Source organism: Cyprinus carpio, chromosome B19, assembly GCF_018340385.1.
Source record: "Cyprinus carpio isolate SPL01 chromosome B19, ASM1834038v1, whole genome shotgun sequence".
NCBI classification, from domain to species: Eukaryota; Metazoa; Chordata; class Actinopteri; order Cypriniformes; family Cyprinidae; genus Cyprinus; species Cyprinus carpio.
The window spans coordinates 16,582,191-16,606,752 of record NC_056615.1 but is presented as its reverse complement, the minus strand read 5'-3'; the positions used below and the strand labels follow the sequence as shown (position 1 = coordinate 16,606,752).

At 36.6% G+C, this 24,562-nt stretch overlaps 1 protein-coding gene across 1 annotated transcript in view; it reads left to right on the top strand.

Moving 5' to 3' along the window:
* The window catches only part of eif3hb (eukaryotic translation initiation factor 3, subunit H, b), a 61,754-nt gene that overhangs the window by 20,115 nt on the left and 17,077 nt on the right, over positions 1 to 24,562 (top strand). Inside the window, exons 3-5 of the mRNA XM_042745822.1 lie at positions 17,787 to 17,954; positions 21,586 to 21,685; positions 23,140 to 23,289. Of these exons, the coding sequence (XP_042601756.1) occupies positions 17,787 to 17,954; positions 21,586 to 21,685; positions 23,140 to 23,289 (418 nt within the window). The remainder of the gene's footprint in view (positions 1 to 17,786; positions 17,955 to 21,585; positions 21,686 to 23,139; positions 23,290 to 24,562) is intronic.

Here is a 24,562-nt window from a genome sequence, read left to right as displayed (position 1 = left end):
AAGCATTTTAGGTTTTCAGCCTTGCAGAATAAGATAACATTTTGTTCACCAGTAGGTGGCAGTATGGGACTTGTCAAAAATGCCTGTGTGTGACTGTGTGTGTGTGTGAGCTCAGTGACTCCAACTGGGTGGGGTTTTTTATCTGATAAATGCATAAATAAAACTGTGTATGACTTAAAGATTGCAGCTCTGTGCTGTCGGAGGTAATCCGCAGCTCATATTTCCTGGCAGAAAAATTGAGTATTCATTGTGGAAATGATCTTGTAGATTAACTCAGTTTCAGGCAGAGGTGCACTGAGAATGGATTATCCATTTAGGCCGTTTGTAAGTTTGTATTTTGTACATGAACGGAGCATTACGGCTTCACCTCCGTGGCAGGAGTGATATATTTTTAAGTTGATTTCAGGTTTGTGACAGAGGAGAGGAGGAGAGGTGTGTGTGCCACAGTTAACAGCGCGCGGACGAAGAAAAATGAATGCTTTCAGGGATGTCGTCAGTCAAGTGCCGTGCTCGGCATCCTAATGTGCTTGGGCTGTGATTTTTTTTTATTTTTTATCTTCTTCATTTTCCTGAATTTGATGTTATATAACTGCAGACCCTGCTGAAAACATCTTTAACCAGTCTAAGCTGGTTTACTCCTGCGTGATTGCTGGTTTAAAGAGGTTATGGGGCTTTTCAGCTGGTTCGAAGAGACCAGATTAAACCAGCTAAAACCAGCCTATCCAGGTTTAAGATTTTTCAGGCGAGTGTGCAAAAGTGACTGAAAGGAAGAGAAAATGATGGGCTATTGATGAGGAGCTGTCATGGAGCCTATATCTGCCTCTCTTGTACCATTGATTATTTAAATGCAGTAATTTATTAATCAGGTTGGTATAAGCCTGTCTGGCACACAGTCTTTCGACTACAGATGTAGTTTAACATAGGAAACAGACACTGGCACATGCCAGTACAGTCTAAATCTTAACAACCTGTATCATCAACCACCTGCCCAATCACATCTACAAGCACATGAATTGCAGTGTTCTTCATATTTCATTTGTCCAAATACTATTGGCTGAATAAACCAAAATTGTTAATCCTATTGTTGGACCAATTTTTTGGCAAGCTGGATTTGTCTCTTGGGGCTGTTTAGCAAGCAGGAATATGGAGATCTACATGCTTTCAAAATCGACTAGGCCTAATTGATTAATTGGTCTTAAGCGGTGTACTTAATTATGCTGGTTTTGGGTTCAGCTGATCCGGATCAGTCGGGCTTCTTAGGGGCATTAATTCTACTTATTAGTCATGCTTTTGCATTCAAAACCAGGTAGACAGTAAGTGGTCTTGATATATATGTGTGTGTGTGTGTGTGTGTGTGTGTGTGTGTGTGTGTGTGTATATATATATATATATATATATATATATATATATATATATATATATATATATATATATATATATATATAAATTTTTTTTTGATGCTTTGAAGGAGATTAATTAACTTCTCAGAGAGGACTTACTATGGAAACTGTCCAAAAGTTAAAGATAAGTATGTTAATGAAAGCTCTGCTGTGGGGGGAAAAAAGTCTAGATTAACTAGTTAACTTCACTGATTGACTAGTCAGTTGACTATTGTGACATATTCATACTGACAACTGATCTACTGTCTGTCTCAAACTGGGTTCAAACTCAGGTCGTGCATGTGAGCACAACCATACAACATCTTCACTCTTTTAATTGATGTAGCTTTTGTTCCTAATAAACTGTAAACACATTTAGAAGTAATTTTGCCATTATATGTACTACTATTCAAAAGTTTGGGGTCAGTCATTTTTTTTTTTGCTTTTGGACTAAGGATGCATTAAAAGTGCTGTTAAAAAGTGACAGTAAAGACATTTAGAATGTAACAAAATATTTGTATTTCAAAAATGCTGTTCCTTTGAACTCTCCATTCATCAGAGAATCCTGAAAAAAAAAATATATTGCGGCTTCCATAAAAATATTAAGCAGCACAACCGTTTTTAAAATTTTATAGTTAGAAGAAATTCTAAGTTTCTTTGGCTGCAAATCAGCATATTAGAATGATTTCTGAAGGATCGTGTGACGCTGGGGACTGCTGAAAAGTCAGCTTTGCATCTAAATTACATTTTGAAATATAATAAAATGGAAAACAGTTCTTTTAAATTCTGATGAAGTGTTTTAAAAGTCTTTCCAACCCCAAACTTTAGAGCAGTAATCTACACAAAATGAATTCTTTTGTTTCCTTAATGGAATGGTCCATGTTTCCGTCATGTATCCTATTTTCACGTTTAACCAGCACTACTTCTATAAAGCTGTTTCATAACTAGCTGAGTTCTGAAAATAAACCATCTCTTACATATCTGTCTTCTAGTGTGCACAAACCCTGTTTTGGAGCCCTTCCTGTTGAGCTGACATCCCAAATGTGCAATCCGCCTGAATACCCCATTGCATGCGCTCACTTGTTGTCTCAGGACACAAGAGTTTAAGTGTTGCTTGCAGGGACGGTAAACAGTGTTGTGAAGTTTACAGCACGGCCTGATGAGTTTTTGCTCATCAGAGCGAGATCATGCGGCTCTGTCATTTGCCCTGTCGAGGGCTGAGCACGGCCCGTCACGTCTCCGCCGCAGCCAGTGGCGAGGATTAGCGCCGCGGTTAATCTCCGGTTAGATCAGATCAGGCGAGTGCTGCTTCACTGCCCCCTGGGCACCGTTCACCACCCTTGCTCTCCCAGCACAAGCCCAGAAATATTTGCTTTGAAATGCATTGCTCCACAGCTTGTCTCCACCATAACAAACCCTTACTTTTCATTCCCCCCTCCCCCTCCAGCAACTTTCCTCTACTCCTCCTCCTCCTTTTTTCTCCCTCACTTCTCCCCATGTCTTCTCCGTCTGTCCTGGAGGATAGTTGATGGTAATGAGTGCCCGGAAGGCCCGTCCCGTCTCACAAGCCGGGCTGCATCTCACCCCGAGGCGAACCTAATTCAGGTCAGGGTCAGTGGAAAGCATGTGTGTTTGTGGCAGATGTTTGGGTATGTTTGTTCACTAATGGCACGAAAGACCGCACTCACGTCCATTTCCATCTTTCCATTTGTAAATTTAACCCTAAGACATATTTTGATACTCCCATTAGCATATTTCAGCCTGCGTTATTGCACATCATTCATTGACTAGTGTTTATTTCCTGTGATTTGTTTTCATTAGGCAGTCAGCATCGGCTCAGCATATCATATTAGCCACTGCGCCCGTGCCCCCCTCGCTTCGGACAACATACTAGTTGTTTTACGCAGTCGGGGGGTCGTTGTAACATTCAGTATGCACCTTTACAACTGTTCCCGATTTGTACCTGTTACCTGTGACCTGCTCTATCATTTTGAGTCATTTTGTTAGGTTTATTCTCTAAATGAAAGTCTAAGTTTTCTAATTATATTAGTACTGTCTCTACTTATGACATGGTCAGCATATAATAATTTAAATAGTGACCATCACAAATGTTTTTGAGAAAATGCACTCTTAAGATTCCAGCCTTTTTTCGGACAATTTTTAAATTCAATTACCACTAACAGATTAATTTAAAATATAGTGAATATAGAATATAGTTCATGTATTTAATAATAATAATAATAATAATAATAATAATAATAATAATATATTTATGATTTTAGTGATTCTATAGTAGCTAATTCAAAGTAAATTTTTCCCTAACTAACAAGATACACACTTTGAGTGACTTTCCTGAGGTAAATGTAACGTCAGGTGACGTGTTGTTCATAAGCTGTATCATCTACATCTTTTTGCGGTTTATACTAGGGGTGTTTGATTCCAGGATTTTTGTAGTTGACCTCAACTTTGTGTCAATGAAATTGACGCTTTGACTGAATTTACATCACATACTGTATACATGTACACTTTCATCAAGAATAGAATCCAAGATTGCAGTCATTATTACACATTTATTTTTGATTTCAAAAACAAAGCTTTAAATTCCCTTTATTGAAACAATGTGACTGTTCAAATTGGTTCAGTTTAGAAATGTCATTATCTTGAGTAGCCTATCGATGTTGCTACATAGTTGTTCCCAATACCTAATTTTATAGAGGCAAAATTCACGAGAAACAGTCTTCATCAAATATTTATTTAAAAAATAGAGAAGTAACACATTGTTTAATGAACTCATCTAACTTCAGTCTTTGATTGTTCTAAATGCGCAAAAAGCTTCTGGGACAGGAGAGTTCAAGATACTAAAAATAATAAATATAGTACTATACAAGTATAATACAAAAATACATACAATAATATACACTTATTGATGTGATTATTCTTGTTTGCAGTGTTTTTATGATTTGTGATTAGTTCGATTTTATGATTAGTTTAATGACTGTAAACACAAATTAGGGTAACCATAAAAATACAAATGAGTATTTAATGCATTAATATAACATCAAGAAAACTACGACGGGGGAAGAATGTAAACAATGGTGCTCGATTCCTTTGCTATACCAAGTCAAGGAATTTACTTTTTTTGGAGTTGATTCCTCATCAAACAATGATTGTGTGATTGCATAGGAGATTATACTTTCAGTTAGCTTTTCTGATTCACTTTCATGTGTTTTTTGTTTGTTTTTCTGTATGTATAACTAGCAGTAAAGTGTAACTGGTGAGGTCACAGAATTGACTTCTACCTCTCTCCTTGTGGGCTCTGTTTATCAGATTAGACTTTGTGCCCTTGGCCTCCTCGTTTCGGACGACATATTAGTTTATTTTGCGCTTTGGTCGGGGGGTTGTGCATGGGGGCATGTAGCGCTCACAGCGTTATTCACATAGTGCCCAAATTGATGTCTCACCTCTTGCATTTGCGTGGCTTCGGCGAGAGTAAGGAGATGTCTAGGCCAAGGTGTTTGGCAGGCTTGGGATTTGAGCGTTTCAATGGGTGTGCATGTCTGTGTCGGGAGATAAAAGTTATCTGTGTCGGGCACACACTGGGTCGGCTCCATCCTTCACGCAGACTCCTGAGTGGAGAGCGACGCCGGAACTCTGTGTGGTAAAATGAAGGTGGTGTGGTGCGGGATACTAAAAGGGTTTGTTTCGCACAGCAGCGACAAAGTGGATGAAAACGCTAATGCTGCTAATGACTCGCATCTTGCCCAACACCACCTTCTCATCCTCCTCCTCTGCATCCCCCGCTCCGTGCAGCTGGTAGGCACAGCAACCAAGACAAAGGTGAGCGCTTGAGGCAGAACTGAAGACAAGAGGTGACGGTGTGAGTTGAGGGTAATTGGAGTGATGCAGTACCCTGTATGCTGGTTTCAAGTTGCAAAAGTCTTAAAATGTTAAATAAATTTGCTAAATTTCACCTGCTCTATCATTTTGAGATGTTTAAACCTAGAAGTTTTATTATTATGTTTCTACTTCAGACGTCATCAAGATATAATCATTTAAAAAGTGGCTGTGATAAAGGTTTGAAAAAACACCCTCTAAAGATTCCAGACTTTTTTTTGACAAAATTATTTATTTTATTGAATTATCAGGGCGTATTTATTATATAGTTGATCTATATAAAGGGATAGTTCACCCAAAAATAAAAAAAATGAATAAATTCATCTTCAGAACACAAATTAAGAAATATTTGATGAAATCCGAGAGCTTTCTGACCCTGCATAGAGAGCAACACACCTGACACGTTCAAACCCTGAAACATCAACATTAAAATAGTCCATGTGGCATCAGTGGTTCAAACGTAATGTTATGAAGCTACAAAAATATTTTTTTGTGCGCAAAAATATTCTAAAAGTATTCTCATAACTTCATAACCACTGATGTCATTTATTGTTTATATTGCATGATAAAATTGTCATCTTGAAAGACTTTGTGATTTTAAAAATACCAAACCAAAACATTTATATTTCTTTTTCTTGCTTTCAGTTGGCTCATTGCAACTTTCTGCTGTGCTAGAGCGTGTCACATATAATGTGTAACTAGAAATGTGGCACTTAAATTTTCAATAATTATAGATCTGTAGTAATAATTATAGAAACCATACAAGGTGTTAATTACATTATTGACATTTTGCATGTGCATATGAGGTCATTATCATATTGAATATGGCAACATCATGATCAAACCATGTTTGTGACATATGGTGCACCTGCTCTTGTAAAACAGCCTTATGCTTCTTGGTCGTTATATGATCATGAAGAGCATAACTGGATGAAATGACTTCCATGCGACAGCTGGCCTTACATTTAATGCCTTTGCATTTACCACTTGACAACCGATATTGATGGTTCAAGGGCTTTTTTCAAAGGTAAACCCGTTTGCTTTTGAGAAATTGGGGTGAAAGAAGAAACAACCAACTTAAATGCTTTTCTCATTATTTTAGATTGCTCCTTACCGCAGGTTATGCTCAACCAAGGTTAAGGTTTCATTTGCAGGAAAATGAACAAGAAATTGCGATGCTCAAGTCAATACAGGTGTCCTGCTTCTCCGTTAAATGAGCCAATCATTTTTTCAAGTAATCATATGGTTTTTCAGCTATAATGTGAATGGACATTAGATGGCGGAAACTGAAGCATTTATAAGTTTTAGCCTGATTTGGTCTAAAGAAACAATTTAATACCTCTGTTGCCAGCTTTTTGCTATATTCCAGTTGAGTAAAATTGATGCTGCTTTGTAGGGATGTAACGACATCAAAATCTCATGATACGATATTTATTGCAATATTTAAAGCTGCAGTCCATAACTTTTTTTGTGTTCAAAATGTACAAAATGAATATAATAAGTGAGTACATCATGAATCCATTTTCCAAACTATGTTTTTGACTATTTCAGACTGGTTCTGGTGGAACCACTGCGGAGTAGCACAGAACCTGTGTAATTCGTCATAGACAGAGAGAAGTAGCTCCGTCTACAATGTACTTCCACAAGACTCATACAGTTCTGTTTATTAACCGTTAGAGCGCCAAAAGTTACGGACTGCAGCTTTTTAAAAAAAAATAAAAAATACAAATGAAAAATTGGAAAAAAATATACATTTTGTACATTTTCAAGTTAAACTATTCTATCTAATGAACATTGAGAGTCACAATTAACCGCTCCAATCCATGTCGTTAACTAAGAAAACTTAAGTTAGAAAAAAGTCTCGACTTGAACTTTAAAGGGGACACTCAACCCTCTTTTTATTTTAGGATATACTGTCTCAGTCTAAATTACATTCACACTGGTGTTTTAGGAAGCCAAACTAATTAGAATATCATAATAATAATAACAACAATGACACATTTCACAAAAAACATTTCACTGAATAGCATTTAGCAAAAAAGCCTGGGAGAAAAAAATGAGTCTTTAAAAGGGACTTAAATGACACCATACTGGAGGCAATTCTTATGTGTAAAGGCAAACTATTCCAAAGCCTTGTGGCCGATACTGCAAAAGCACGGTTCCCCCACTGTTTGCGTCTCGACCGAGGAGCAATCAAAAGTTTCTGGTCAGAAGACCTAAGAGATCTTGATGGAGTGTACGGTTGCAACAAATCTGAAATATAAGATGGAGCAAGGCCGTTTAAAGATTTAAAAACAAGCAGCAAGATTTTAAAATCAATTCTGTAACAGACTGGCAACTAATGTAAAGATGACAAAATGGGAGTGATATGTTCCCATTTCTGAGAACCTGTTAACAACCTTGCAGCGGCATTTTGGACAATCTGTAGTTGTGACAGGGAGGATTGACTAATCCCTACATACAGGGAATTACAGTAGTCCAGACGAGAAGACACAAAAGCATGCATCACTCTTTCAAAATCACAAAAAGATAAAAATGGTTTAATCTTTGCCAGTGTTCTTAGTTGAAAAAAGACAGATCGAACAACACCATTGATCTGCTTGTCAAATATCAAGGCATCATTAAAAGTTACACCTACATTTTTTACCATGGATTTACCGTAGATAGATAAAGGGCCTAAATCAATATTAGTAGACCCAGATGCATTGGAGGGTGCAAAAACAATAGTTTCAGTTGATATATAACCAGATGATATATAGACCGTTCCACCGAATCCAGCAGTGTCCGTCACAATATCGAAGTGAGCATCATTGATCATTGTTCTCACTAAAATATTTGTTCGTAACATGAGATATGCAGTTTAGTTTAAAAATTAATTATTGTGCACCTATAGCACTCCTCGGTGTCAATACAGCATACCACAGGAAAAGTGGTCCCTGTTGCTTTGTTTTTAGCTCCTGAAACTGAACCTACAGTGTTGAAGAAGCTAATTAACATTAGCAGAAAGAGCATGCAAATGCTAGCTCTTTGGTAGAATCTCGTAGCCTGATTTTATAATGAGCTACTAATAACCAACACACTCATAACAATGAAGAAAGATAAGAGCTCAAGATCCTAAAATTTCAAGAAACGTACACAGTTTCAATAATGCATAAGCATTTGATCACAGTAACTCATGCTGCATTGGTAGTAGCAGTAGAAATGGGCCTTATGCTATTCTGCCAGGGGATCGTTTGCAGAAAATGGGAATTTACAGGACAGTCTGGGTCTGTGATTCTGTCAAGACATTGCAGAGTTGAAGCTGCCAGAGCAGATGCTTCAGCAGACGGAGTGTACAAACACTAGTCCATTTTTGGGTTGGTTTGTGGATTTAGGGCTTAATGTATTATGGTCTGTATGTGGAGAATTAGACATGGTGTGCAGAACTTGCATTGTTGTCTAACTAGATGTTTCAAGACCAGAATCCTGATGAAAGTCAAAGTCCAAAGACCAGATCCAGACCAACATGTTTTGAGACCAAGACCGCAGACCTTTGAACTTTGCATGGTACTTTCAGATTGACTACTCCAGTCCCTCACAAAGTTTTTTTATGAATCTTACATCAAATAAATCTTATCCACAACTAGTTTTGGGAATATGAGTTTTTGTAGTTCATGCACTGTCCAAGACTTTATTCAAGGCTTTAATAGCTTATTGCTTGTTCTGGGAACATTCTAGTGATTCCTGGCAATAACACGCCCTGTTTCTGGGGCACACTTGCGTCTACCCAACCCTAGTTTGTGTTCTCCAAGGGTACTTACTGACTTTGTTGGTCTTGTTTCATTGGCTGTACTCAATGCGAGTTGGCTGACTTGAATGGCGCAGAGTTCTCTGAAGAAACGGGCTTATCGCCACAGGGGCCCCTCCCTGCTTTCCTCACCACAGGCCGTTCACTAGCATCAGAACACTGTGTGCTGTGTGTGATTCATGGTTTTATTTTTGTGGGACCCCTTGTGTCATAAAATAGGGCGTCTTTCTCGGCGCCTGACAGAAAGCGGCAACTAAGTGATGGATATGAGCTTCTCGCTGAGGCTCGCTTTGGTCATGCTCGGCAAGACATCAGCACCAGGTTATCTCTTTAACATCGGGGAATCAGACATCCTTCATACGTCTCCCTTAAAGCCTGGATCCCTCATGTTCCCATTTTAGTTGTTCTGACTTTTTTTCCCCTGCTGGTATCTTCTTAGGAATATACTCTTTGCATTCATATTGGTTTCGGAAAACTTTTATGACATTTTCAAGACAGTTTAATGACTCCGTTTTTCAAGGTAAAAAAAAAATAAAAAAAAATATATATATATTTTTAACCGATGTCATGAATTTATTTATTCATTCATAAATATGAGGAGATGCCACATGACATTTTACAGCCTGACCTTGTCAAGAACAGGTCAAATATTTTTGATATTTAGCAACTTAATGACCAAATGTCATACCACATTTGCTCACCAGGAAAAACAAATCTAAATAAATAAAAATTAATACATCCTCCTTATAGAAAAGAGGTATGTATTATTTTATAAAGCAAGGATGAATTGATCAAAGTCACAGTAAAGGCATTTATAATAATGCAAAATATTTGTATTTCAGGAATAAATGCTGTTCTTTGGAACTTTGTTCATCGAAAAATCTTGAAACAGCATTTTAAACAGCACCATTGTTTTTAACATGGATAATAAGAAATGTTTCTTGAGCAGCATATTAGCATATTAGAATTTCTGAAGGATATTGTGACACTGAAGACTGAAGTAATGGCTGCTAAAAAATTCAGAAATAAATTGCATTCTATTAAACAGAAAACAGTTTATATAATATAAATATATATTTAACAATATTACTATTTTTACTGTATTTTTGATCATATGAATTCATCCTTGTTGAGCATATGAGACTTTCTTACAAAAATACTAAAATCATATGACTGCAAACTTTTGATTGGTATCAAATGAATTGTCATTTGAATAAATTAGTGGACAAGATAAAATCTCATTGACCCAGGAAGCTTTGATATATGGTGACCTTCAACCTTCTAGCTTCACTGGTTTTAATCAATAGCTGTCACATGTATATATGCAGCATTTCTGCACATCTTTTTTGACTGATGCATCTCTTCGTTGTTCTTTCCATCACAGTGCTCACACCCTTTGATTTATGAGTATGATCTTAAATCAAAATAATAAATATAACTAGATCAAAGAACAGCAGTAAAACAAGACCGTAAAGGGGATGTACGAACACAAAGACAGCAGACACGCACCTCTTCCATTCGAGCTTATGGAGCCCACCAGGGAGGTGTCGATCTTCTTTAGCTTTCTTTCCTTCTCCATCTCTTCAGGGCAGAAGCAATGCCTTGCTGCTCAGCGGAAATATGATTGACAGATTGGTGTAGATGATTCCTCTGGTGTAATTAGGAGGCAGGGACCATGGAGTAACGGAGAGAGAGACAGATACACCTCCCGCTTCCCGAGGGGCTTAGCGTGCACCGAGGCGGTCAGATAGCTGAAGGGGTTACAACAGCTTAGTTCAGCTTGCCTAGCAGAGAGAAAGGCCTCAGGATGTGATGCTATTAAGCATTGGGACGTATTGACACTGTGTCTTTGTTGAGAGACATGTACGGGCCGTGTCAAGCTTAAGACCTTAGCCAAACAGTCAGGAATGTCTCCTATTTGATTTAGATTCAATTTATGCCGTATTTTATGAATTATGGAAACCAGTAGCAGGCTTGTTTGTTTTATTTGCCCTGCTGATTACTTGCTTGTTTGTGTGTTTACATGTGTGTGTCGGTGATTGCCTGCAGATCATACAGATCTACAAGTAGAGGTTCTGGTTTATTAGGACATGACCAGAAAAAGTGCTTACGCTAGATGGCGCCATAGCTCTTTAGCTAAACGCCAGCTGATGCCACTGTGCTTTATTTTTTTTAAAGCATGAATAGGGTCTTTAATGCTTCACATCCTTGTTTAGATGGGTACAAAGTGCAAGTGTGATTTCAGCTTTGACAGGTCTGCTATTTCTGCTGCTTAAAGTTCTAAAGGACAAACAAGGACATTGTAGACGGTCAGTGCTAACGGCTGGTGTGACGTTAGCTGTGGAATTGTAGGTTTAAGAGACAGGAGAAGTGCATGAAGAAAACGAAAGGTCAAAGTTTTTTGAGCTCTGAGGATATATTCATTGCTGGTGTAGCCGTTTTGAAGTCAGTATAAGCTAAAGTTTATAGTATAGAATCAGAAACCCATGCCTGTTAATTCTAATGAGTTTGTGACATCCTTACAGGAATGTATAGTCTCATATGAATGAGTATATGAACCTGATTTATGATGTTCATCATTAAACAGCTCATATACTGTATATATAATCGTTGAAACAAACAAACAAAAAAAGTCAGCATTGGTTGCAGAAATAAGGATTTTTGGAGCTTGAAATCCCCTGTGAACATTGTAAATTATTTTTTGTGTTCTACAGAAAAAAGCAAGTTCTACAAGTTTTAAATAACAAGAGAGGATGTAAATGATGGCAGGATTTTCTATGGATGAACAATTTATTGACAACATACTGGTTACTATTATTAAATGTTTTTTAATTTTAAAGCTTTGCCAGTTATTTAAAAAAATTCTATGAATTTAGTAACACTGTTAAATGCCATCTTTAGCTTATCCCGAAATAATTATCAGTTTATTTGTTAAGAGAAATACTTAAAAAAAAAACACACACACACACACACACACACACACACACACACATATTATATATATATATATTTATATATATATATATATATATATATATATATAAATACTTTTCTTCAGCAAGCAAGCATTAAATTGATTAATACATGACATTATAGTTTAAGTTTGATGTTAAAAATCATTTTAAAATAATTGCTTTTCTTTTAAACTTTCTATTCATCAAAGATGGTTTTTACAAAATAATAAGCAGAAAAATATGTTTTTAACACACACACACACGCATATATACATATATATATATATATAATGTTTTTTTTTAACAAATACATAAATTTAAGCACCAGATTAGCATGTTTTTACATGCTAATTTAAATGCAGCTGCTGTGAGACTTAAAACTAAATGTTAAAAATCTTACCAACCTCAAACTTTTGAACAGTAATCTATTTTTTTTATTTGTAGTATTTTATATGTATTTTTCATTTATTTTATTTATTTAGACAAAGTAAAAAATGTTACTATGCATGGGCTATTTATTAGTTACTGGAAATATAATGAAAATAATACGGGTATTCCTTGAATTTTCATTTTGGGTGACCTACCGCTTTAAGTGTGCTGAGATCTTGAATTTTGCATGCCTTTCGGGGAAGTAGATCTTCACACATTTTTCTGGGCTATCCTACCCTGTCGCAGAGTCCTGACAAGCTGTCACTGTCTGAATTTATCTAACAAGTCTGTGAGACAGGAGCCTTGTATCAGAAAGGGGGGGTGGAGAGAAATGAAGAAAAGGACCAAGAGATCGAGATGGGAGCGTAGACGGAACAAGAGTGAGATGGCGCCTCTCATTAGCACTCCAGGTGATGGGCTGTAGCATGTTGCTGCCCCAGGTTTCAGCGTGTGCAGAAATTGTATCGACTTGCCTGCAGATGACGTGTGTCACCTGTGATCCTGTCCTTATTTATCCAGGACACGATAAAGGAATACATCTGTATGAAGAAAAAAAACACTAGTTCTGCAGTGGTCAGGTTCATTTTGAACATTTCATCCATCCAGGAAATGTTATATTTATAATTTTTCTATTACTAATTATCATTCAAAATGTCCTATTTTATTAAAAAAAGAATAGCTTCTTGACTTACAAATTTTGACATAATGATACTTTTCATCAGTATCTAAAATAAAATGGATTCAAGCCTATCCCAGAATGACTGTGGTCCCAGTCCCGAATGCCGCACTTGATGTGGATTTGCAGCCATGGGGCGTCCCGTTTGACATTTTAAGGTGCTCACGAACGGCACAATGTGCCCTTTTGCATTGGTGTGGTCTTCACAGCGGACTATTACCCAGTAGGCCATGTTACAAAGTGTAGACTCTGGTGCCATTTGGGATGGGGCCTATGTGAGCTGAACCTTTCCATAAACCAGTGGCCCCAGTGTCTCACTGAGCCGATTAGCACAACACAGGCCTGTTTTTAATGTGTACGCCTTTACGCCAGTCCTCTGCATGGCACCGAAGGATTGAGGAAAAAGTCACATGGTGAGCTGTTGTGTTGAGTCATTTGTATTAGAATTAAATTTAGTTTGAGGTTGTGTTAAGGTTACTTTTAGATGACTATAGTTGTAAATGATATGAGACTGTTCCTGTAAAAGTAGGATTTTGGGATGGAAAGTACTTTTTGGTTTCCTTTTAGTTAATTTGGATAGAAAACATGAACAAAAATTATACTTTGACATTTTTCGGAAGTGAATCACCACCATAATATGGTTGTCAGGGCGTTTCTGTTGGATTACTAATATGTTTTGAGTGGTTTTTATCATGTTGCTAGCGTGTGAAGTGGTTGTTTGCACACCCTAACATTGAGAATATCATAGGGATATGCCGGTATCAATTTTTCATGTTGCGATTAATTGCTAATGTTTTTATCACGGTATACAGTATTATCACAATATTGAAATTTAGTTGCAAAAAAGTGTTTTCATAATACAGTATAACAAAAAACTTTCAAATAATATCTAAGGCATGTTGTAGTCCAGATTAAAATGTAAAAAAGTGCTGTGATGAACACCATAATGAATACACAAATCTGAATGGCTTTTTAAAAATAATTTAAATACGTTTCAGAAACAGAAAGTAGGCAGCTGATTTGTTTACAGGGTTTCCGGGGTAATGGACGCATTTGTGCTGTTCAGCGCCATCTGCTGTCAGAGAGTGAAAGTGCACTTTCATCCAGAACGTCTTTCATGCATTCCGCCTTGCGCTTCTCATCCATGCTTGTTTACATCAGAGTGAGTATGCGTCTTTGACACAGCTTACAGTGGTGTTGTGCATTTAACCAGTTGATGTGAAAAGTATTCTTAAAATACATTTGTAATGCAGTTCGTAGGTCAGGTGACGGCTCCTCCGGATTCAGGCAGCCGGCAGGAGTCCCCCGTTCCCTGCTCCTCCCCATCATGGTGGATGGCAGCAGGCTCCGGCCTCAGGCGAATGGCGGAGACTCCTCTGTTCCCTCACGGATGGCAGCTGTCCCTACACATCCCATGCTCGATGGCACCGCAGATTCACTACTGCGCGAGGGATTTCTGACAGCTGGCGTCCCTCCTTCCTCCGGGGTTTCGGAACCAATGTAACGCAGTTCATAGGTTGGGAAGAAGGAGGCGGGAACTGGCAAACATTCAAATGAAACGTTAATAATAAAATAAACACAAAAGAGCGCAAACAGAAACAAAACACAAAATAAAATCCCCACCCCACTCATCACAACATTCAAAATTTTGAATAATTTGTAATAAATAATGATTCTTTGTATTTTGAAGTGCTCATGATAACAATATCGTGCATATTCATTATCGTGATATATCACATTAGCGAATACCGACACATGTCTAGAATATTATATTCATAGTTTTATGGTTTGCTAGGTGAAAATTGTTAGTCCAGTTGCTTGGAATATAGCACATTTCTCTGTAACAAGCCGCACGATTCAAGTACAGACAAAAGCAATGGCTGTTATATTTACACAACCCAAAATACACTCTGCCTTGCTACTTTGACCTTGAGGTGATAAAGAGTGATGATGATGTTGTACTGTTTAATTTGACCTCTTTGATCATTTCTTTTTTTGGTACTACTTTAACATTAGCATTTTAAAATTGAGACGCCAACATTGCTGTACGGATCTGCCATTTTTAGGCCTCCTTGTTTTTCTGTTTGTAACCCACAACATTTGAAGTGTCCACAGAAGAAGTCAAAAAGTTAATGCGAGGTCTCGGATCGTGCAACAAAAAAAATCTTCCATGCAGAAAATCTGGTGGGTTTGGCCTTGTTTTTATTTTTTTATTTTTTTAGGGTGGTGTTTTTTCTGTATGAAAATCCATTTAATTACAGGATGCCATCAGCAAGACTCTCATTATCTTGTTTTTTGTGTTGTTGTTTCAAGTGTTTTAGGGGGTTTGGGTTTGTTCGTTTTGTCTCTCTTTTTCTTTTTACATCTTTTCTGTTTTTTTGTTTTTTTTCTTTATTCTCGTGCAACTCATTTGTCCTTGCAAAATCTGGTTTGTGGTTTTAAAACTGTGCCGTGTACTGGAATGCACACAATTTTCACTGCTTTTGAAGTCCGTTTTGTATCCACTCTAAAAGAGCCATTTGTTTTCGTCCCCTCCAACCCTCTTTTCTCACACATTTCCTTTTAGAGATTTTCTGCCCCCCAAAGGATCAACCATTTGATTAGTTTCAAATTTTTGAGTTACTGTTGCCTTCCATCCTACGGCTAGTCTTCATATCACAGATGTTTTCTCATGAGAGCGGACCACTTCTTATTTAATGTACCTTATGAGACACTCTGGCTGTTTTAATAAAATGAAGACCCTTGTTATGTTCATCCTCGACATGTTTCCTCTGTTAATAATCCTGCTATCTCCCTTTTGCATTCGGGATAAAACCGAATGGCCTTTGAATTGTCAGAGGGGGTATTTTCGGGACACCAGGATTCTGGCTTGGCACACGAGAGTGGAAATTGTTGTCCAGCTAAGCCGAGGAGTTAATGTGTCTGTGTTCGTACATTTATCGCTGTCTGTAGTACCAAATCTGGCCGTGTTTGGGTCGAAGTTTCCAGGGTTGACAGGAAGCCCAGTGCTCCGTAAGTGCATGTCTGTCCCGAAAGTTTGTGTACTTGCACAGATATTTCTGTGATCATACTGTACACTAGGGATGGACAAATATGAGTTTTCTTAGCCCTCTACAGCATGCACTTTGCAAGAGAATTTTAAGACTCTTGGGCTCAGCCAATATATTATCAGCTTGTCAAAATCTTCTTTTTAGTAACATTGAGCTATTGTGCATCTTCTTTAAGGTTTTTTACACTTACTTTGTTGATCATTCGGTCACATATAAGCTGTAGAATTTAATTACAAAGTGTAACTTTTTCTTCCAGACAGAAATGTAATGTTTAATATCAATTCACTAAGCTACAGTAGTAAACAGTGCTTACTGGCTATACTTACAGTGAGATTGGACTGCTAACAGAGGTCTTGAATGTCCAAGACTTAGAATCCATTTCATTTAAGCATTAAAACCCCTATCAAGGTTGTCTGAGTTCTGTCAGAGAGGGTTTTTGCTCATAAGCTCATGGTGCATATGCTAGAAAAGGAAAGGATGTGTTTTTACATGGCACTGAAGCACAGACGATTTATGCACTGAGCATAAACAGACTGCTATTTAATCATTTGTGGATTCAAATAAGATTACCTTGATCTTACTTTAGTTTTCCTCAGTTATCGTAACTTTATCCTAAAATCCTTCTGAATATTAAGGCATCCAGATGCTATTGTGCTAAATTGTGAATATAGGTTTTAAAGTTTTGAGTTTAACAGGATATTGATGCTGTTTTTTTCATATGGCTGAAGCATCCACCTTAACTTAATTTTCTGATTTTCTGAAATAATAATGATAGAATATATATATATATATATATATATATATATATATATATATATATATTAGGGCTGTCAAATGATTAATCACGATTAATCACATCCAAAATAAAAGTTTTGTTTACATAATATATGTGTGTATACTGTGTATATTTATTATGTATATATAAATACACACACATGCATGTATATATTTAAGAAGAATATGTTATGTTTATATATTAAATATATTTATAAATAATATAAAATATAAGAATATAAATATATAAATGTATATACATGTAAATATTTTCTAAATATATAATTTATGTGTGTGTATTTATATATACATAATAAATATACCCTGTACACATACATATATTATGTAAACAAAACTTTTATTTTGGATGTGATTAATCGTGATTAATCATTTGACAGCCCTAATATATATATATATTATATATATATTATTGTCTTGTTTTAAGTATATAGACTGTTTTACTGAAAAACAAGGCAAAGATACCAATTAATAAAGTGTCTTTTTTTTTTTTTTTGCACTGTAATAGCCAAACACATTATATTTGTTTTTTGTTTTATTGGTGTATGTATAATAATTAAGTATTCTTACTTAAATTTTCTAGGATTTATTTTTGTATAATGATTTTCAATTCTGTATTGATCAAAATATCATAATCTTCAATTAAGAAATATAGATGTTCACAGTTGTTTGTTGTGACTGTGACCTATTGTTCAGGTGAAGAGCCACTCAGAGCTCCACATAATGAGAGAGACAATAATCGTCAAGCAAAATGTGCAATTGAGAAACACTACATCACGCCTTCTCCCCCACCCTGATGCCTTTTCTCTCTCTTTTCTCTTGTAGTTCAGTATCAGATGGAGATGATGAGAAGTTTGCGCCATGTAAACATTGATCATCTTCATGTGGGTTGGTACCAGTCAACTTTCTACGGTTCTTTTGTCAGCCGGGCCCTTCTGGACTCTCAGTTCAGCTACCAGCACGCCATCGAAGAGTCAGTTGTGCTTATATATGGTGGGTTTCTCTCATACTTTTTTATTTGTCTCTGTAAGGCAGAATGTGCATATAAAATGTTTGTCCATTTCTTTTTGCCAAATGATTTCAGCTATTTCAAAGGTCCTACAACAGCAAAAGAACCAAATTTAAATTTTTTACTATTCCTGCTTTTTTCCAATAAAATAGTTTTATTATCCACAGAAAGCACATTTTCTTTTTCCCAGTTTGTCAGCTAAAAACGCATAAACGTGCATAGAAATGTAATATTTCTATATCAGCGGAAAACAAATTCTATTTCAAATAAATGCTATTCTTTTAAACTTTTTATTGACCAAACAATCTTGAAAATGTATCACAATTTCCACACAAATATTAAGCAGAACAACTGTTTTCAAGTTTTGCAGCCCCAAATCTGTCAACAAAATATAATTAATTTCTGAAGAAATCATGTGGAGCTGAAACAAAGGTATTTTCTTAGTGATATTACATATAAACAGTTGTGAAAAGTCAAGTCAAAAAACACATTTGAAATGAGAGAGACTCACATTTGTTTTCTACTAACATTTGTGACCCTGGGCCTGGACCTCAAAACCAGTCATAAGTAGCACAGGTATATTTGTAGCAATTGACAAAAATACATTGTATGTGTCAAAATTATCAGTTTTTCTTTTATGCCACAAATCATTAGGATATTAAATAAAGATCATGTTCCATAAATATATATTTTGTATATTTTCTTACCATAAATATATAAAAACTTAATTTTTGATGAGTAATATGCATTGCTAAGGACAACTTTAAAGGCATTTTTCTCAATATTTTGAAATAGTTATATTATTCTCGGCCAAATATCGTAAGCTTATTTTTCAGCTTTCAGATGATGTATAAATCTCAAAAAAAAAAAAAAAAAATTGTGGTCCAGGGTCGCATTTTACAAACATTCAAAATGTCATGGTCTACATTTCTTAGAATTTAATGACCAACGTCATTCGTGTTGAGGTGGACATGAATAAGCTGGTTATATTTACTGTCCAAATTCCGAAATGATTAAAAATGTTAAGAACTTTATTTCCAGAAAACATTTTGGTTTATTCGGATAATGCTGATTATATGTATATATAAATATTCCAATAGCTGTGAAGCATGTAAATACCTTCTAAATAAAAGGCATAACTAGAAAATGGACCTTAATGGGAAAATTATGTGCATATATAGTATAAACATAGTGTCTGAGGTATTTAGCTCTCCTTTCTGGTATCACCTTGCTTTTTTTCCTCTGGACTTCCCTATCTCTATTTCTGTTGTACATGCTTCCACACAAACACACACTCACACAGAGCAGCATGTTTCAGCACCCCTCACCCAAACACACTCTTCTTTCCTACTGCACCGCTTTGCTTTACTACTTTCCCTTCTCTCTCTCTCTCCTTCTCTCTACCCCATCGTTTCTTGGCTGTGGACAGCATTCCCCCCTTGTGTAAACAGGAGGCTGGTGTGCGTAGCGGGCCGGCAGCAGCCTCGTCTAGACAGGGTTTCCTCCCCTCTGTTTATTTAGCCTGCTATCGCAGAGCTGATGTGTACCTTCAGGAGTGGATTCAGGACCCGGACACCCCCTTATCCACCGGCACAGACGCCACCCATCCCAGATGTCAATGGGCCGATGGCGGCACGAGGGCGGAGGATTCGTCAGACAAGCTGCATTAACAACAGTCAGATCTGTTTCCCTGAACTCACACGAACAAAGGTTGTACACCTCCACTCGCCCACCTAACTGGGACAGCAGCAGCGTAAACGCGCTCTGATTCCAGTGCGGATTTGGATGAAAACGTAAACATAAAACTTTGACTGTTCTTCGCACCCCTCCTTCATTCGCGCCCCCTGTCCGTTTCTCGGTCTCGTGGTCCACGCTGTCTGTAACTTTCCTCAGACTTCCCCCTCAGGGCAGATGTGGATCCCTATCAGAGTGTTTGTTCAGTCTCCTCCTTGTGGTGGCAAGCAGGCGCTCCTCACTAAAAATATATCAGACACCTAGCAGCTGCCAGAAACCCCACCCTGCACCAAACGCACTCTCCACACGAACAATGAAAGCATTCAGAGAGCCAATGGGTCCACAAACGGTGAGACTTGATAGACATGGTTTCATATGTTCTTCTGGCTCTCAGGTACTAGGTGTTTTTTTATTTTTATTTTTTTTTAAGTAAAGGACATATACTGGAGTTGAGACCACTAGTGAATTTTTTTCTGATTCGTCATCATGCATCATGTCATTTTAAGGAATTCATGATTTAATTCCTGGTATTTGTAGTATATTTATATACATATAGTATTATATTATATAATATATTTAGTGAAATTTGAGAAATTATTAGGAAATGTTATTACTGAGAGCTTGATTTTATGCTCATTTTAGAAATGGGAGGGTAAAATATTAGGGATCTCTCATCCATCCATCGAATTAATTCACAATTTGTGAATTCTTAGGAAATTTTGGAATTTTATGGCTGTATGCTTGGTTTTATGCATATGCTATATAGTCAAAAAGGGTTAAAAACTAGTGAAAAATTCTCCTGTTTTTCTCTTTTTCTAAATTAATATTATTTTATTTTGTTTCAAGTGATATGTTGTGAATTTGAGAAATTCTTAGCATTTTTTAGGAAATGTAATGGCTGTATGTTTGATTATTTTTTTCAGCTGTAGCTGAAAAAACAAACAAACAAACAAATCAGACAGTTGGGTCTGAAATTTGATATCAATACAAATGATTCTTTACGGATTATATTACCTTGCTATATTCTCATTATCATAGCATAACACACTACACAAGACAGAGATTTTGGTGGGTGGCAGCACCCTAGAAACCACTTAGCAATACAATAAAAACCACTCAACATCATAGAAACCACAACACAACACTTAAAAACCTCTTTGAGCATCACAGCGACCGGCACCAGTCAAATTTTGTGCAGATCTATTTTCATTATGCACTTCTGCTTAGTTCTTTATTTGTGTTTTGTTTTTATCATTTCAAGCTGTGTACACTGTTGTTGCAAAAGGCATTGTGGATGCATTCAGAAGTGGTGCTTAAATACATCCTCAAACCTGATATTGATTCAGTCCACTCCATTTCAACAGGTACTTCGAGAAGACTAACTGAATCTTACCTGTGTCTAAGCAGATCTTGAGCTCTCCGTGAGTTGTTTTAGATTGCCATTTTTATGTCATTTGGGGAGTTTCAAGATCATCTTTTCACGGTGTCTAAATGCATTTAATATCAGAACAGAACCGTGCTATAAATCCTGTCTTTGGATAATGGATAACGGACAGAGCTGACTGGCAAGGTTTGCCCATCTTCGACAGAACATTAATGTGTTTTTTTTTTTTTTACACTCAAAATGTCAGCCTTCTGACAGTGAGATTAATCCACTTTGACTGGCTGACAGTTCTGTTCCCTTGGTAGATTAACATATACTGCATCTTTTCAAACTTCATATCTTTAATTTTACCTTTAATACGGTGGTCTTGCTACAGTGTTTATTGATTTTGAAGCTTATAGATAGTACCCTGTGTTGAGCAAGTCGGAACACTTTGGTTTGTTTGCTATCTTCAGAAAGACCATCCATGTTTTGTCTTTGGTTGTCTTTCTCTGTAGATCCAATCAAGACAGCCCAGGGGTCTTTGTGCTTGAAAGCCTACAGGTTGACCCCAAAACTCATGGAGATCTGTAGAGAGAAGGACTTCTCAGCAGATGGGTAAGCATTTAAATCCCTGGGAGTCAATGAAGTTAATACAGATGTGTGTGTGTGTGAGAGTGACTTTTTATATATATATGTATATATATATATATATATACTGTATACACACACACACACACACACACACAGACTCATATATATATAATAATATATATATATATATATATATATATATATATATATATATATATATATATATATATATATATATATATACATTCCCCACACGCATATAATTATTATGTAAGTTGATATTCTAGTCATATTTTTTTTCCAAGAACATTTTACCAATTCCCAAGCACATCAATCTTAATAACTACCAATAATGTCATATTTAATAATTTATAAGTGATATGTAATTGTTAACAAGGACTGGGAGTGAAAAATGCATTATACCAGGGTATGTATAATTATTAATCAGGTTATAAATGACTAAATACAAAAGTAGTAATTGTTCAGATGTATGTGATTTGGAATTGGTAAATGTGCTTGGAAAAAAATATGACCAGAATATGAAATGTGTGTGTGTGTGTGTGTGTGTGTATATATAAAAGAGGATATACTATTCATTTTTAATTATATTGTATTATATTATATTTTCTGTTTATTTATTTATGTTATACCTAAATGTATTTCTAAATATAATTTGTATAACCTTTTTCTTTTACGTATTAATTAACTGTTAAGTTATTATATATTGTTGTAGACAACATCTAGCATTTTTGTATTGGTGAATGATGGACTGGCTGAGACTCTGGCTAAAGGGTCCATTCCCTTGTTTAGTTCAGTCTTCTTTGTAGTTTGGCTTGAGATATTCTCTTATAATTCTGATCTGAAAAAAAAAAACATCAAAACAAAAACTGCCTTTTGAAATCAGTTGACTAATCAGCCTAGAGTGCTTGTCTAATGGATCGATTAGTAATGGAGAAGAGTTGAAATCATCCAATCATTTAATTAGAGTGATCTGTTTACTCAGTGCCTTTCACTCCCACATTGCAGGAGACTCGACCACAGGCAGATCCTAATGAGGGGGATAAAGTCAGAAACTGATTGGAAGGAAGTAGAAAGGGTGTTCAAAAGAAAGGTAGTGAAAGTAAGCAATCTAGTGATGTTTTTTTCTTTATATTCAATGAGCAAGGACCTTTTGTCTGTTGATTGGTTTCTGTTGATTTCAGTGTCATGCTGGGTGGCCCTGCCCACTGTGAAATCTGATTGGGCCATAATCCTGCTCCTCCAAATTGGCCATGATTATGTCAAATCGCACAGCTGTTTCACTTTCAATATAGCTTGACAAATTGCTTGAAACTTGATGTATTGTGCCTAGTTAGGCCACAGTGTTAGCTTGCTGTTATCAAAAATGTGATGTCAAATCTTTGACAGAGGTCACGTCCAGATTCTGAAAATATATGAATGGATCAATGACAATGAAAATCTCTTTTCTGTGTGTGCAGGCTGAAGAAGGCTAGCGTGGGTTATGAGAACATGTTCGAGGAGGTGCCCATTGTCATCAAGAACTCTCATCTCATCAACGTTCTGCTGTGGGAGCTGGAGGACAAATCCACTGCTGCAGACAAACACGAGCTCTTGAACCTTTCCAGCAGGTTTGACCACACACTCATTACTATACAAGTGCAGTATTTCCTAATGCGAGTGAGGACATGTGTAAATTTATACTAGTGCTGAGATATCCCTAATGATGCTTGCTCACATTAGCAGTAACTTATCTCTGATGAGGACTAATGAAGAGGTCATTGCCGCCCAGGTGATTTGCTCCTAAAGGACGTCTGCTTTTAATGGCTTTCATGCTAGACTATCTAAATAAAAGGATTTTGCTGTTCATTAGACAGTCCTCAGACTTTTTACCTCTTGAACTTGAAGTGAACATTCAAATATGACAGTTCACAAGCAGCTTTACTCCTCATTCTGACAGAAGCTAGACATCTCATACCTTGATCTGACAGAACAAATGTGGGGATGAATTTAAAGGGTTTTTACCATGCACTAAAACCCTCTCTGTTTCTAAATTCATCCTTTAAGCACCACTGTCACCAAAACGTCAATTCTGCAGCACATTCTCTGTCTTCAACAATAACATCTGAAAACATTTGCTGGCGGCTATTAAAACATGTTTTGCACTTCCTGCTTTTATGAGTACTCCATTGGTTTCAGTTTGTGTTTGTGAGGACTGTGATTCAGTAAGATTTAATTTAAAGGGATCATGAACTGCCTTTGTGTTTTATTTTATACTGTTCTCTGAGGTCCACATATAATGTTATCAGGATCATCTTTTAGTTTCAATCTTTCTGAAAATCCTGCCTGGTTCATAAACAAATCCACAGTAAAATGAAGAGAACGAAGGCCAAGTTCTTAATAACGCGGTCTGGAACTTCGTTAAAAATAAAGTTCATTAAATAAAGTTTATCGTTTGGTTTCTGCGTCGACCTGCCTTTGTCGCTCTTGTCATTTACCTACTGCAGTATGTGTGCAAATCAGTAGGCGGAGCTAAACAGGCAGTGATGTAGAATTGGTGGGCGGGGCTAAACATGCAGTGATGTAGAATGGGTAGGCGGGGCTAAACAGGCAGTGATGTAGAATTGGTGGGTGGGGCTAAACATGCAGTGATGTAGAATCGGTAGGCGGGGCTAAACAGGCAGTGATGTAGAAGCAGGCATTGATCATCTTCTGCGGAGGCGGTGTTTAGTGACACTATTATGTCATAAAGTGGTACATTCCACAAGCTATCATTTGGCAGATTGGCTTCAATATAAGCTGTTTTTAGACTTAACAACAAAGTTTTGAGTTTTAAAACTTACAGGGTGTTTTTATAGTACAATGACCTCTTATTTGTCAAAAGATTAAGGGAATTTAGATTTT